This window comes from Varanus komodoensis, unplaced genomic scaffold, assembly GCF_004798865.1.
Source record: "Varanus komodoensis strain SLA01 unplaced genomic scaffold, ASM479886v1 scaffold6_2, whole genome shotgun sequence".
Taxonomy (NCBI): Eukaryota; Metazoa; Chordata; class Lepidosauria; order Squamata; family Varanidae; genus Varanus; species Varanus komodoensis.
This window is the reverse complement of record NW_025336346.1, coordinates 7,596,510-7,613,302: the sequence shown is the minus strand read 5'-3', so window position 1 is coordinate 7,613,302 and position 16,793 is coordinate 7,596,510. Positions and strand designations below refer to the sequence as shown.

General features: G+C 42.8%; 1 protein-coding gene across 1 annotated transcript in view; it reads left to right on the top strand.

Annotated features, from left to right (window-relative positions):
• The first annotated feature begins 7,986 nt into the window (after positions 1-7,986).
• LOC123034283 (store-operated calcium entry regulator STIMATE) overlaps positions 7,987-16,793 on the top strand; it is a 57,790-nt gene continuing 48,983 nt past the window's right edge. Inside the window, exon 1 of the mRNA XM_044451529.1 lies at positions 7,987-8,178. Within this exon, the coding sequence (XP_044307464.1) occupies positions 8,115-8,178 (64 nt within the window). The 5' untranslated portion in view covers positions 7,987-8,114. The remainder of the gene's footprint in view (positions 8,179-16,793) is intronic.

Below are 16,793 nucleotides of genomic sequence, written 5' to 3'. Positions count from 1 at the left end.
TTCATTTCTCCTTTGGAGCCATTTGACAGCTGTCAGAAGGTGAGGTGTCAAATGCTTCAAGTTATCCTTGCTTATGAAAGTGGGTTGACACCTCAAACATCCTCACAGTACATCCTTGAGGGGGGTTTTTGGGGAGGGGGTCATGTATTTCAAGGGTGCTTTCACTTTTGCACATGTTTGCAAGAATTTACTTTCTCCAGAACATGCAAAGGAAGAAGGAAGGAGTAAGTGGTTGGACAGCTGTCAAAATGGGAGCTCTAAAAGTGGAATTTAAAAGGAGTTAGTTTTAGACTGAAAAGAGTAGGTAGCATCTATTTGCATAATTTCCAACCCAAGAAAATTTTAATTCTTTCTAAACCCCACTTCAAAATGCAGCAGGCCCCCTTCCCACTGCAATCCAGGGTTCCTATGACCACACCAGTGTGCCTTCAGGCTTATGGAAAGGTGCAAATGTGACCAAACTAATACGTGAAATATATGTATTAAAACAGTGTACAATCACAGGCAGCTTTTCCAAAGTAGTGCTAGGTAACAATTGAGAAACATCTGATTGTTCATGAACGACAGCCAGCTTTTGTGATCTCACCACTCCACCTCTCAAAAAGGGCTTAAAATGTAAGGATGTGTGAGCCCAAAGCAGCTCATGGTGAGGAGGCAGAACCAGTGACAGCTGCACCAAAGTGCGGCTGTGATGCATTTGAGGGTAGCTCATAGACTCATAGAATAGTATAGTTGGAAGGGGCCATGAAGACCAAGTCCCTGCTGTTGCAGGGGACCATGTTACACGATCCCACCCAGATGGCTGTCCAGTTTCTTTTTAAATGTCTCATGTGGGAGAGCCCAACACCTCTCTAGGCAGCTGGTTCCACTGCTGTATTGCTCTGACAGTGAGGAAGCTTTTCCTGATGTCCAGCCTGAATCTGGGTTCTTGCAACTTGATTATTCCATGTCCTGCACTCCTGTATCAGTGAGATCTTGACCATCCTCTTTGTGGCAGCCTTTGAGGTACCTACAGAGTGATGTCATGTCCCCCCTGGGCTGAACATCCCCAGTTCTCTCAGTCTCTCCTCATGCTGGTCCTTGCTCATGAAATCCATAATGAGCAGCAAGGATATTTTGCCACTCTTGCCATGGGGAATACTAGCCACGTATGGACAATTCACAATCCATCAAGAGTATAACAACCCCTGGAACAAGTCACAAGTTGTTGGGTAGTGGTTGCCCATGCACAAGCCACCTGGGGCAGTGTAGGTTCAAATGACACAGCAACCCATCAACAGGTTGCCATGTCATGGGAACTCAGTGAAATCACATGAGTGCCATTTCTTGCAAAAGAATAGCTGTAATCTTATAAACAGACTTCCTTAGGAGTAACCCCAATAGTGGGGCTTATTTCTGAGAAAAACATGCATAGTATTGTACTGTGTGCTGTTTTTAAGATGGGTTAACTTTATAGTTTTGCACTAATGTTACAAGTAAATAAGAAACGGCTTTTATCACATTAATGTTTAAACACCTGGAAATAATTAGAGGCAAAGCCATACCTTCCTTCCGCTAGTATTGCATCCTGAGAACTGGTCACTGCAAGATGATGGAATTTGAGAGGACACCTGCTATTGCAATTTTGGTTGGATAGGGTTGTAATTTTCTTCCATCTCAGAAGGAACTTTAAACTTTTACAGCGCGACAATTTCAGAGCATGAGATTTAAGGGGTTTGTGGCTATGTGTGTGCTTCCAGGTTCCCTTCTAGCAGAATTAAATTGTAGCCCTGTATTTAATGAAAATATATTTAAGTACTACAAGAAACTGCAAAATGTAACCAAATGTGAAGTGCCCTTGCAGTACTTAATAATCGTCAGCATGACTGTTTTATTCCCAAGGGGGAATCTATTTCTCAAGCCAAGCAAACCTTACAAAGAGAATTGTAGAATATTTGAGCACAGATTTAGTTGTGATGTAAACTTCCAATGCAAACTAGTAAAATGCTTTGAGTGCAGTTGGATGTATTGGTTTATGGGACACAAAGTAGATTAATTAATAAAAGAAGCCAACTATCAACTTACAGATAACATTCTTGTTTCAATTTTCTAACTACCAAGCAGATGTTTAGTTCAAACCTACAATGAGGTCAACAAATGGCCAGTTTCTGTCCCTTCCTAAGTTCCTCTTTTCTGTATTTCTTCTCAGTGTCATTACTACTTCCACTTCCTTGTTTCTTCAGCTTATTTATAAAGATGCTCAACTGCGGACAAGTCAAATTTTTGAAGATCCAACTGTATGCCTTTTAACTGCCATGGTGGTGGTGGGACTCGTCAATTTAAACATTGTAAGCTGTCCTGAGATTTTTATATAATAGGATGGCATATAAAAGCTTTTAATAAACAAAATAAATAAATTATAGCTTGCGCGCCATAGTGCAAAGACTTTTAGGAAAAATGCTACGCCTATTTAGACATGCTTGCTGGGATTGTAGGACATTTTCTGTCCAACCATGCTTAAAATTGTACCCAAAGCTGATGTCCAGCTTCCTTGTGCAGAGATAGCCAGGCAGTAATTTTATCTTCTGATGCAGAACAAGAGTAATATTTGTTCATGTGTTGATAAGCCTTCATTTTATGACTCAATGCAGAAGCTGCTTCATCATCGGATCCAGTGCACAATCAATGCAGTGCTGATAATAACCCTGTTCACAATTACTGCTATAACTCACAGTAAGAAAACAGGTTTGTTTGCAGACAGGAACTAATCAGAGATATATCATCTTCCAAAAAAGAAAATTCATTCTGGCATACATATAGACTATTTTATATTGATACTTATTACATAGTCTAGATAAAAGCATATTAGCTTATAATAGACTGGCCTATAAAAGTCACCAAAGAGTGGAGCATTTTACAATTGGCCAAAACTAAAGGTGAGATAAGAAATGCACATGAATTAATTGCAGCTAGAGAGGGTTCGGTACTTTAAGAGAACTTAAAGGGTTTTCAATAAACTGAGTCTCTAAAATATACTTCTCCAACCTGGCTTGCTCCACATGTGCTTGGATACAATTTCCATCATCCCCAGTCAGCGTGGTCATTGGCCAACCTGATTGGGGATGATGGAAGCTGTACATTGATCCAGGCAGAAGGCATTAGTTTAGGAAGGCTTATTAGGAATTTACAAACATCTTATACACCAAAACCTCTGCCTTATATGTCACTGAATGCTGTCACACTGCAATTAACTCATCTCAAGCAAATACTGTATACTACTGCCAGAGAGAAAATAAGTTCAAAGGTGCATCTACAGTGGTGTTTTTGTTGGGAATTAGAAGGATGCTGAAGACGATTTTTTGACCTATAAAGTCTTTAGGACATGAGAGATAAGAGAGAAGTTCTGCTTCAGAAAATGATGGGCAAAACTGGGTTTCTCCAGTTTCCACTGAACTTCCAGTTCCAATTCTGAAATCCATGAGACGTCAGAATGTCCATTCAAAATTCAGTTTACAGTGGTTGCCAGCTCCAGCCACACCTGCAGTAAAAGTGCTGGAACCCTTCAGTGGGGTTATGTAGTCTCTCATCCCTACATGTGTTAGATGTTCCTACATTTGCATAGTGAAGATGACCTGAGGAAATTTCAGGATCCTGCAATAGGCTCTGATTATTCCTGAACCGTGGAAAGCTCTACAAAACAGGACCCTAGATTGACTACTGAAACAGGATTTAAACCAAATTTTGGCATCAGTTCTAGCCCAGCATTAAGCAATTTCCCAGTACATTGTTAACAACCATCAGTGCTATAATTCCTGCCTCTTCGGAAACACAGATGGTTAGTAGCAGGATATTATGTCTATCAGCTTTCTCAAGTGTGTCAATATTAATTGGCTTCTTTCCTTCCTTTTGTAAAGTTTTTCAGAATCTAGGCAGTCCCAGGGTTGTGAATGAGTTCCATTCCTGAGAAAATGGAAATTTGTCTTTAAGGTGAATTTGTATGTAAGACAGATCATGTATAGTTGGCACTCCACAATTACAGGGGTTAGGGGCACAGGACCCCCATGAAAGTGGAAAAAAACACAAATATCTCTAGCCCCCACTCCCTGCCCAAACTCACCAGTGCCCCCTCCTTGTAGCAGGGAAATGCTGGAGAGATTTCCCTCTCCAGATAGGCAGGGTAGAAAGGCCTCCTTTGGAGGCCTCCCTCTCACCTTTTGCTTCCTCTCTCTGGTGTTGTCAATTTCCTGCAGTAATTTTTAATCAATAGGCTTTATGGCAGTTTGTTCATAAGTATGGAATATTCATAACTTGTGCACTGCCAGTTCCTTCCTAATCATTGTCTCTTGCTTATGGAAATTCCCCTTGTTGTCATCACTGACAATCTTTGGTGGGAAATTACCCATCAGTCCTAGCTGCTCTGCCAATTGTAGAAACCAAAATGGGCACAATCTCTATCAATTAGGGGCTGTGGAGCTGCAAAGGGCTATGAATATTGGTTTTTTCATTAGCTGTAGATGCAAGCATTCTCTCATTTGTGCAAGATGCCACTTTAGGAATAGTGCTAATTTCTGTGGGCAAGCAGTAAGAAGCCATGAATGGCACCAGTGGGAGTCACTTCCTTTTGGTGACTATGATCAAGAGTCTTAGACAGCTCTGGGGCTAAGGTACTTTTTTATTATTATTATTATTATTATTATTATTATTATTATTATTATTATTATTATAACATTTCTATGCCGCCCCTTGCCGAAGCCTCGGGGCGGCTTACAACACAATAAAATTCACTGAAATACAATAGAACATAATAAATTACCATTAAATACAAAAATACAAAAAATACACTGAGTTACAAACATAATAATATTAAATTAAAATTATCAGTATAAAATAAGTAAATAAATAATATTATGTTGGTGGTATTTGTAATGTCTCATCAACAACAGAATCCAGGGCCATCCCATGAAGATGAATAGTGGAAGTTTCACATAAGGTGGAGTTAAAACTGTTCACTTGCACAAGGGGTCATAAGGCCACCAACCTGGATCTCCTTAAAAGGGAATTGGTGAAATTTATGGAGGACACGGCTATGAATGACTACAGTTCACAACAGTTATATTTTACCTCCAGTATTGGAAGCAGCATCAGAGGCCTCTGTGTGCTGGTTGCTAGGATACGGGCAGAAAGGTGCTCTTGCACTCATGTGCTACTTGTGGGCTTCCTATAGCCCTATGATAAGACACTGGGAGGATGGAAATCTAGACAAGATCCAGCACAATCCCCTTCTGCATACAGTTAGCTCAACCACAGCACTTCTTTTGAAGCAAATCATGAACAAAGTCTCACAACACATGATCTCAGTGAGGCCATCCACTCATGTAGGGTGGAGAACAGTGGCAGACTGGACACAAGTTTTTCAGGGATGCTGACATCTTTCACCCACCTTTTGGAATCTCCTCCACCCTTAGCTGCAATTCTCAGAATAGGCTGGGGAGAAATGCATTTTCCCAATAGCAACATGTTGTTCCAGATACAGTATGCAATACAGTGTATTTGGGAGCAGGCATGACCTAGTCATTAAAATCCATTCACTTTATAAAGGACCTGCTCCTCCTGAAGATGAAACTGCTTTGGAGATAAGGATCAACACAGTGACCTGAATTTTTGGAGTCTCCTTGAGCACACAGCTGTGGGAACTGATGTGATAAGCACCTGCACAGTGACACTGACCACTAAACCACTGATAGACATGCTTTCCATTTGCCCAGGAAGGCCCTGGCAAGCAAACAAATACCCAAGGGCATTCTGTACAGTTCTTCTTGGCAGCCAGTTGTATGCATGTTTGGACAGAAAGCAGTCCTGGACTCTCAATCATGCCTTAACTGGCATGCTTGCAGCTGCAGGGTTTTTCTGCCGAAATATGCATGGGATTGTACCCTCCAACTGGTTGACACCACAGCAGTTATACAAAATACAGACCAAAACTTTTATTATTGTATGCTGTCCTGTGCTCCTTTTGGAGGAAGACAGGATATAAGGATTCTTCAGAAATGAACATTTACAATGGTACAATGTTTTTGCATAATCCTCACTCTTATTCAGACACCTGATCACCACAAATTACAAGAATACCATCCTCTGGAGCAGGATGAGCACTATTCAGCATTATTTCTCCATTAAAATTAATCAACAGAGGATGATTGGACTGTTTTGCCGTGCCATGTGCATGATATTCTTCCCTTGAGCCTTCAGAACCAGCTCAGTTATCGATTTCTGAATCCAGCATGAGAGGGCACAAATCTTCGAGAGCTTTCTTCCGCAGCTCCTCCCGGGGCACTTACCACAGAATAAATTCTCAAGTGCTTAAGGTTAACTGAGTTCCTTCTTACCAGCCATCTTCAAAACATCCTGAACACTAAAGTAAATAAGGCATTCATTTCTCAAGTCGATAGCAATTCTTGAGCATGAGACCATGGAAAAAGCAATGTCTGATTTGGAGCAACAGTACACTTGGCTGGATTTCCCAAAGCCCATGAGCCATTCTTGATTGCTTCTTTTTTTCAGTTTAGGGAAGGACGGTGGGTTAAGATAAATCTGGCTGTGCTTCTCACTCCAGAAATAAATGGCTGAGGAGGCTAATGTTTCAAGAACTCAAAACCAGAAGAAATGTCATTGCATGACAAGACTTGTTCATTTCTAGTGTGTTATCAAGAAATGGAGAACTCAGAAGCAATCGTGTTCAGGTGATACCAGATACAGCTAGTTATTTACAGTATATAAACTTGAGCTGTTCAACTTCTGCAGGGATGGTAGGTAAGTATCTAATTGTGGTGGAGGGGGAAATTTAGCATCCTTTTATTCTGCAGTGCAGATCAAGCAGCTGATATTTTCAAGTGCAGCAGCTTGAAGAATCCAGAAAGTCTTTTAATATCAATCCTCAAACTTCAGATTTTGCATGCTACATTCTTAAGAAGGCATGTGCTAGGCTCGAATCCGATTAGTGTTTGAAATTTTGCTTTAATATAATGCCATCACCTAATCTGGACCCCGCTCCTGGAATTTGCAGTTGATGCTGGTACTACGTCTGAGGCTGCAGCGCTGCTACACTTAACGTAACCTTAGCGCTTACTCCAATGCAAGTTAGATTGGGGGAAATGTCGTACAACTCCCTGGATCCGTCCAGCCAGGCAGCGCCCACCGCGGACCCATCACACTAGCGCTCCCGTGGGCGCGACAGCTGTTATTAAGAGAGCGACTGGCCGGTAGCCGGGCTTCATTCAACCACCTCTTAAGGTGCAGACTCGCCTTCGGAGCTTCACTCTCGGCAGCTACGCGTTTAGGATTAGCGCCTGCAGCCTTACTCCGCTGAAGACTCGTCGGCGTCTTTCCTCAGTCCCAAGTGCTCCCGCGTTCAGTGGAGATCGCTCGATCGCAGCCCTTCACAAACACGCGGACCGGAGCGAAACTACGCGGGGAAGGACCGCTCCCTTGAACCGGCCGGGTGCGGCGCGGGGGAGGAAGCTCAGCGACTGGGAGCAGAAGCGGCGCCCCGCACAGCCCGCTCTTCGTCCACTCTGACCGCTGCTTCGCTGGACGCATTGCCCATCTCGCCTAACTAGGAGCGCTTTCGAGGAGCCGGGCTATTGCACTACAACTCCCGACATCCCCTGCTCACAGTCCAGCGCTTCTGAGGGGCTCCCGGTTGGGGAAGGCAGCCTCAAACAAAGCGCGCAGCCTCTGAGCGGGGCCGGCCTCTGACGACGCCGGCAGCCTCCCATGCCCCGCCTCCGCCCGGATTCTCCCTTCGCCCCGCCCCAGAGGCGCCGCGCTCGACCAATCGGTGTCGAGCGCCGGCGCACGGCGGCAATGACGCGGCGCGCGCGTGGGGGCGGCTCGCCCCTCCTCCTGGCCGGGAAGTGCCGCGAAGCAGATGAGGGTTTCGCCGCGGCCGCCGCCGCCCGCCCCGCCGCACACCTGCTGTTCTGCGGCGCGCCCGGCCCGCCATGGGGGGCTCCCTGGCCCCCAACAGCTCCCTCGTGCTCACGCCGAAGCCGGGCCCTGCGCTGAGCGGCGGAGCTTCCTCCTCGGCGACGGCTGGGGCTGGGCCAGGCTCTCGGGGCTGCGAGAACGGGGCCCTGATGGACAGCTTCGGCATCTTCCTGCAGGGGCTGCTCGGGGTCGTGGCCTTCAGCCTCCTCCTGCGTGAGTTCCAAGGCCGGCGCTCGCCCTGCGCGCAGCAGCCCCGTGGCCACAGCCCTGTTGCTCGGCTCCGGCGTGGCGAGCCCCGCCGCCCGCGGGCTCCCGCGCCTCTCTCCTGCCTCCGCGGGCTCCCTGCTCCTGCAGCTCGGTGCGAGTTACGGCCCGGCCCGGCTGCAGGAGGAGCATGACTCGCTGTCAGTGCCTGCGACCGTTCCCACTCCGTGTGTGTCCCAGGAGAGGGATCGGAGTCCCTGCCTCTCTCTGCTTCTGCTTTTTGCACCCACGAGCTGCCGTGCACACGGCCCGGGAGGCTAGGCCGGGCTTTCCCCGTTTTCCCTCTCCGAGCCCGTGCTGCCTTTGTTCTCCTTTAGCTTCACAACGAAGTCTGTTCCTCTTCCTTTTGCATAAAGGTTCAGGCGTGTTTTCAGCACTGGCGCTCTTAGCAAGTAGTAAGAGTGCCTCTGAGCGCGTGCGTCGTCTTTAGCAGCAGCAAGTGTGCCCGGGTGACGCTGGAGGCTATCCATGTGACATGGGTGCGAGCGCTGAGTTCAGTCAAAGGAACTTGCCCTGCCCTTTTGTGTTAGTGAAATCTTCTCTGTGCTCAAGGGTCCTGTTGACTTGTCTCTCTCAGCTAGACCACACCTCCAGCCAGTTTTTGCATCTTCTATAAAGATGTGGCCTAAAACTTTCTCCGGTCTACCATTTTAAACTATTGCCATTCTTTCTAGCTGATATTTTTTTTTTTTACAACATGTTGCTCTGACTTCCATATCTCATTACAGTTGGGATATTCCAGAGTAAATAATTCCATTTATTGTCATGTTTTACTATTTAGACACTGTGTTACTTGGAATGAGCTGAGGATGTATAGCGGGAGAGAGCTTCTCTATGCAGTGGTACTTGTCCCGTCCTTTTTTGCCTATAGATGGTCAAGTATGCATTCAGGGAATTTGGCATTCTGCATGTTCACTTTTTAAAATCTGGGGAAAGCAGGGGGTTAAAGTAATGAAATAGCGCTCGTATTCTGCAAGAATAAATATAGCAGCTTGTCTTGTGAATTGGCAGACTTCTTGGAGAGGTGCTGCAATAGCTGTCTGCTTTCTCGTAATCATGTCAACAGTTATGTGTAAGAAACATGTTGATTTCAGATGCTGTGCATCTCTCCAAGTGGTTTTTGTTTGCAAACTAGGTAATGTTACTTTTAAATGGCTTATACACTGTAACCTAGGAAAGAGTTACATTATATTGTATTTCCTTCTCCATATGGGAAGTTAGTTTGGTGTGCTTGCAATCCCGTTGATTCTTATAAATTGCACAGACATTATGCATATTTGTCACCCAGGTGCTACTCTTATTTTCACTGTGATGTGTCATGCTAATCCAGTCTTGTGCATTGTGTTACTTAAAGGCCTTCATTTTGGATGCAGAACATCTGAAGCAACATGATTTAGGAAACTGGTTTTCCTGCCCCACTCGTCTTCAGTCATTTTCAGGCTTGAGTGACATCAAGTGGTTTGCTAAAACATTTATGGAGTACAACAGGAATATCATTATTGGGCCAGTGCATGTTAAACAGTTACTTGTTGCAGGCTCAGTTTGTCATACAAGATTGTCCTTAGAAATTTTATAAAATCAGAATTCTAATTTTTGGATGATCATGATCAGTCTGTTAGAATTGCAATGGTAGAACTTGCATTTTAGTCCTGTATGGCTGAGTTTGGCCTGGTCAGTAACTGGAGAGTAATGAATTCAGATGTGAGAGGTTATATTTATGCATTCTGTTCACTATTATTGCATTCAGTTAGATTACTGTTTAGTTTCCATAATCATGGCAATTTAGAGACTGAAGATGGAGACATTGGGACTATCAGATCACATCCCAGCTTGTTTGGATGTGCAGTTTACAAATTGGCTAAGGCCCACCAGTCCTTGGTGCTTTAATGTTTCTTTGCTAAATAACAAGCGTCTCAAAAAAACCAGGGTTTTGCTGAGTTGCAAGACTGTTTTGAAATCAACGAGGGTACAACCAGCTCATGCTGTACTGATTGGGAGGCTACTACCACTTATACTTCCCATCAAAATAGATTTTAAGTAATGTTTAAGCTTGAAAAAAAAGTTTGGAAAAAATCTTATAACTCAGTTTGCTACCTCTCCAACTGCACAACTTGCAGCATGTGCAAGAAAATGCAGCATGTTAAATATGAGTTGAATAATGATCTGTGACAGCAGGCAGAATTCTCAGTAGCTTGTTTGGCAGGTATCCTGGAAGAATAATAACTGGACCAATAAGATTTTGACCCATCACCTTAAACAGCAAAATCATCAAAATATTATTTTGGTGGTTAATGACAGTAGTGGCACTCATTTGGAAGACGTACACTTCCAGTTCTTAAAATTTTACTCAGAATAGTATAGTATAGGTTATGAAATATCAGAGCTAATTATGGAAACCTTTTCTCAAGTTAATGCTTTACAAAGGGATTCTTTAATGGCACCTTTGCCTATTGGGGAAAGTATGAAAGCAGTAACTAATATGAAAACAGGGAAATCTGCTGGGCCAGATAGATTTCCAGATGAGTTGTATAAAACATTTTCCAGCCTTTTAGTTCCTAAACTTTATCGTCTGTATAATTTTATCTTTGAATTGGATTGTCTTTCATTAGCACTTAACTGTGCTTATATTATTGTAATTCCTAAACCCAGTGGAAATCACCCTTACTGTGCTAATTACTACCATAATTCATTGATTATTGTTGATATTAAAATATTAACTGCTCTTTTGGCTGATAGACTACAGAGTTATTATAATATCAATCTAAATCGATCAGGTAGGTTTCATTGAAAACAGGTGGGGGGCTGATTCCATTAAATACAGACAGAATGGATATAGCTGCTGTTATTTCTTTGGATACAGATAAGACTGTTGATCAGATGTACTGGATATTTATTTTTGCTGCATTGAGAAATGTTGGTTTTCCTGGAGAATTTGAGAAGTGGGCTAGCACTTTATATTGAACCCTAGCAGCTAAAGACCTATTTATTTATTTATTTCTAATATTTATTTCTGGAGAGACATGCCAGTCAAGCGTGGCTTCCTTTTCTATTGATCTTTATTTGGAACCCCTGGTATGTGCCATCCAACATATGCCATCCAGCATTACAGATTCATGGACAATTTCTTAGCATTTAAATTTGACATCAGCTTCTTCTTGCTTATCTAGCAACACCAGCATTTGTTCCAGTGTTGAGATAAACTGTTAATTATTTTGGACATTTATTTGGCTACTCTTAGTCATACATTTTGCCAGTGCCCAATGGCTGCTTATTTTGGGATGAGTTAATAAGGTGGACAGATTTTGTGACAGTTCTGTAATACTTATGGATACTCATGTTCTTAACTGTCTGCTTGTTTCCTGGTATTTAACAGACGATCAGGGTTAATGAATGTTCCATGCCTTTTTGAAAGCTAAAAGGCCAGTACACTAAGTCCTCCAGTTATGAACCCCTGAGGTGAGAACATCCCCTACTTAACATCCCTGCCTTGTCCTTGAGTGACAATTGAGCACCTGTGGGCAGCGGGCGGCAAGTGGCAAGGAGTGGAAGGAAGAATAGGAAGGTAAGGGGGAGGGAAAAAGCAGTGAGTGGGAAAGTTGGAATGCGAAAGGGACTCCAGCAGAAACTGCCCCCAGCAGCACGATCAAACCATCATTATCCACATAATGCTAATGTTAGCGCAAGCATTATCCTTTAATAATCTTTTTTTAATTAATTTTTCTGTCTATCTAAACTGTTTTAAGAACTGCACTGTATACCTACATACATACAGATTCTGTCTCTGTTTGGTACCTGTTGTTTCTTTAATACTGTATTACTATTATTAAAATGCTATGTTGAATTGAAGACATTTTGGTGTATATGGAAGTGTTTCTTAAGTGTTTTCTATACATGTGGTGTGACTTGCATATTCGAATTTAAGACAGTCTTGGGAACAAAACTCATTCTTAACCCAGGAATTGGGTCTGTTACAGCATTAGAAGGATAAATGACCACCTGCAATAACATTATGGGTAGAGAACTTGAGGAAACTTTAAACTTTTTAAGAGGTATTTTTAAGCACAATTTATGAATGGAGAAATATAAAGATATTTGGGCTGCATTTGTTGAAGCTTATGCATCTTGATCTTTAATAATACTAATATGTCTTGTTACATATACAAGATATAGTGACATATGGTGCGTATGTGTTCAGTATAATAGATTTCTTTAAGATTCATGTAAGAAAATTGCAAAATTTTAGTTTACTTTTTTCTGGTTTTGGCTTTGATTTCAAAATGAATAACCAAAATTAAAATGTTACAATCTACCTGCTCAGTGTACCAGCCAGCCATTCCTTCATTCAGAATACTGAATTTGTTTTTCCATAGCACCTGCATGTGTGTCTCTTGCTATTTTAGTTCCATAAGTGACGGCTCTCAGATAATTGAGTCAGAGAATTTAGAATGAAATTTATTATTGTCAAACTCAGTGACGCATTTTACACTGCAAGGTTTTGATTAGAAAATAAACTGTTCCCATGATTTCTCAATAATAAGCAAAAGTACTGATTGAATACTGGAATATCACAATAGAAAGCTTTGTAAACATAGTAGTCAGTATTTTTTAAAACAAAGAATGTACTGAAATTGCATCTACTGATTTACATGTGGCGGTCAGTGGTTGGAGCAGGGGCAGAGATTGCATAATGCGTGAGATTATTTTTTAAATAAGGGAATTGAGGACCTCGGACAGCTTTTTCAGTATAAGAGTACAGTAGTACCTCGGTTCACAAACACCTTGGTTCACGACCAAACTGGGTCACGAACAAAAATTGCATGAAAATTTTGACATGGGTTGCGAACTCCACTTTGGGTGGCGACCAAGATTGCAGCCATCTCCCCCGCACCCCCCAAGTGGGGAGATGGCCACGATCGCAGTTGCAATCGTGCAGGGAGGACATGCGTGCTCGCGGCTGTGCTGTGCTGCACCTGTCTTTCCTGCAGGAGTGCGCCCCTGATCATGCACGTCTTCCCTGCACGAACTCAACTGTGATTGTGGCCATCTCCCCACTCGGGGGGGGGGTAGGGAGATGGCCACGATCGTGCTGGTTGTGGTGGGGGGGATGGCCGAGATTGCGCCCGTCTTTCCCGCAGGAGCACGCCCATGCCAGGATTTCTTTGAGAAGCACCACCCCAACATAACTGTAACGAACAGAGTGTTGAATCTGACGAACGATAACATGGTCTCTCACTTCCGGAGGGTTAAGCAGTGCAGGGAAAAACAAGTGACTATAGACAGATTTTTCACCAAAATCGACCCTGCAGCTAAGAGACAAAGAAGAGAGGAAACCCCCGAAAGAGATCTCCCCAGTGTCCTTATGGAGGGGACTCTCCCTCAAAACAATAACCTCCCCCCACCTAGGTTAGTGTTCTTCACTATACTGTACAGTACTTTGTTACTTTGTTGTTCTTTGTCACTTTGTTTCAAAATTTCTGATTAAAAAAATAGTTACAGAACGGATTAACCTTATTTACATTGAACCTTATGGGAAAATTTGACTTGGCTCGTGACCAAAAACTAGCTCACAGCCACATTTGGAGGGGCCAGAACAGATTAACCTTATTTACATCCAATCTTATGAAGAAATTTGACTTGGGTCACAACCAGAGTCATGGAATGGATTAAGTTCATGAGCCAAGGTATCACTGTACTTGCTACTTTTTTAATGGCCTGTACCACATAAAAAGAGACAAATCATATGGCCTGGTTTATAGAGGAGCTCAGTAAACATACAGAAGTGAGCCCTGTATTTTAGCATGCATGATACAGGGGCACACCAGCATCTTCTGTTCTATGAGAAATAGAAGGCACCGGATTGGGAAGGGCACTACTCTTTCGTGTGGAAGGGGGTTTCTTTGAACCCCAAGTCATGTCTCCTAGTCAGCCCAATCCTCCCAAGATATGCACCATATTAGCAGCTTAGGAATGCTGGTTTCCTCTGTTTCCTTTTTATTTTCCACTTCTTTTTTCTCCTCCTCAATCCTACTAAGTCTTACTTGCTCTTAACCATAGACTGCCCAAGTTGATTTCCAGAGCTAGGCAGAATTCACATCACTCCTGTACCAGTACTGGCAATGGCTAATGAGAGTTCTGGCCTTCCAGACATTAGATCACAAGTTGCCCACCTCTGCTTTAAGCCCTCTTTTTCTTTCTGATACCCGGTAACAAGGTTCTTCAGATTGCTTATAATAACAGTAAAATCATTTTAGTGCGACTATAACTGTAGTACAATACAGTGTCAAATTCTCCAGCACTGGGGAATAAAATCAGTCAATACCCTAACTTTCAAGCAATGCTATTAACACTATAAAGCAATTTTAAATGGCAGTATTCGAAGGCATAGAACATTTAAACCCCAGAAAAATGAAAATCTGTGCCAAAAAGGAACATTCAGCAGTTGGGGCCTCAATGGAAAAGACCTTCTCCATACCTTTCCTGGTTTCCTAAAATGTTGATTTGCCCCTCCATAGCCAGTGCTCTTACGGCACTTTAAACATACAGCTCTACCATCACCTCCCCCCCACCCCACCGGTCCTCAGCTTTAGAGCCTGAGAGATGGCAGAGATCACAACTGTAGCTGCTGGGACAATCCACAGTCGCCTCTGCAGCTTCAAAGCTGGTGGCAGCAGCACCGTCTTGTCCACCAGGCCTTTTTATCCATCTGAACCAGCCCAGACTTTGATATCTGCATTAGAGGCCCTGTGCTGAGGATCACCAGTTGCAAAGAGGGGAGTGGTGGGTTCCAAGAACGGGGCCTCCTTGATGGAATTGCGCTTGTGGGATTTTCTTCATGCCAAAATCCCGTCATGTGCACGTGCACATACACTTCTGAGACCCCTTTTGGAAGCATTTATATTTGATAAAATATGTTTTACTCTCTTCTGCTGAAATTTAATGCTGCTTTGTTTTTATTATACGCTTCCTTTATTGTAAGTGATTGTATTTTTATGTTTCCTAATGTAAGCTGATTTGAAGAATTTATTGGAGAAGGAAAGTATAAATAATTTAAATGCACAGCTACATTTTAACAAATGAAATGGAATTATTCCTTTATAAAGACACGTCTTGCCGATTCTTTTGTGCAAGAAGCTCAGATAACTTCTGACATGCCTACCAGGTGGTTATTTTCTCCTAGAAAGTTTAGTGAAGCTTCTCCCTTTACTGTAAATGGTCATTCTTGAACTTTACATAAGGAGGCATGATATGGACCTGTGGGTCATCTTTTGTGTATGAGCTGCTTTGAAGCGTTTATTCAGTGCATTTAGCATGACAAGCTGTGCAGTGCCTGTGTGATGCACAGCCTAAGCAGCAGATGGGAAAAAACAGAGAGGATGCATAAATACTTTGGGATGATGTGGTTTGTAGCCCAACACATCTGGAAAGCAACAGGCTGGAAATACTGGTTTAGAAGAGTAAGCCTGAATAAATCTGTCTACACTTAGCACTTCAGTCAACTGTGGTGTGAGTCTGTGCACACGTGCATGAGTGCGTGTGTGTTTCTGGTTGAAGAAAGTAACTGAATGTAGAGTTTAGGTAGCGCCAAATCTGGGCAGCATTAAGACCTTTCCATCTGGAACTGTTGCTGCTTTCCCTCGTTAGGCTAACTAGAGATGCTTTGCTGCCATTGATTCCACACTTGCTACATTTCCTAGCTTGATTCTGCTATGATTTAGCACTGAGACTGAGCCCTTTGCTTGTGACTCCAAGGGGGGCCATTCTGGTTCATTGCCTTTTCCCTAGGACCCGAGGAAGATACTACTTCTAGGCTATAGTATTATCACAGAGTAAAAGTACTCTTAATTTTTAGCTCCCTCACCAATTTTTCTTTTTTAATATAAGAGCCACTACTTCTAAGGACTGATTGGGGCAATAAGTTGTATTATCACATCTAGCTTTTCTGATTGCTTCCAGCTAGGAAGAAGAGAATACTTCTTAGTTTTGTGTGTTAGTTTCTGCCCATCCCTCATATTTTATTGTTGATAAAGGGAAGAGAATGGGGAATAAATAGTTGCAATACATTTAAAAACTCTAAAAATATAGAAAAATATTTAATGTAAATGCTGGTATCATACACAAAATTAAAACAAGTGAATTGCAGTTAAAAATCAAATCAATCAGTACATCACATGCAAAGGAGAGCCAGTGTGGTGTAGTGGTTAAGAGCATGGGACTGGGACTCAGACGATCTGGGTTCTAGTCCCCGCTCAGCCATGGAGCCAACTGGGTGACTTTGGGCCAGTCAGACTCTCAGCCCAACCTACCTCACAGGGTTGTTGTTGTGGGGATAAAATGGAGGAGGAGAATGATGTAAGCTGCCTTGAGCCCTTTGTAGGAAAAAGGCAGGCTATAAATTGAAGAATGAATGAATGAATAAATAAATAAATAAATAAATGGTTGCATATATTCACTATATAAATTCTCAGAAACTGAGTTCTGGTAACTGTAACTAACTTCCAGAGAAGACTTAAAGCACAAATGCCCAAAATTTTGGATCTGTGGGTCACATCTGGGAAAACTTCTGG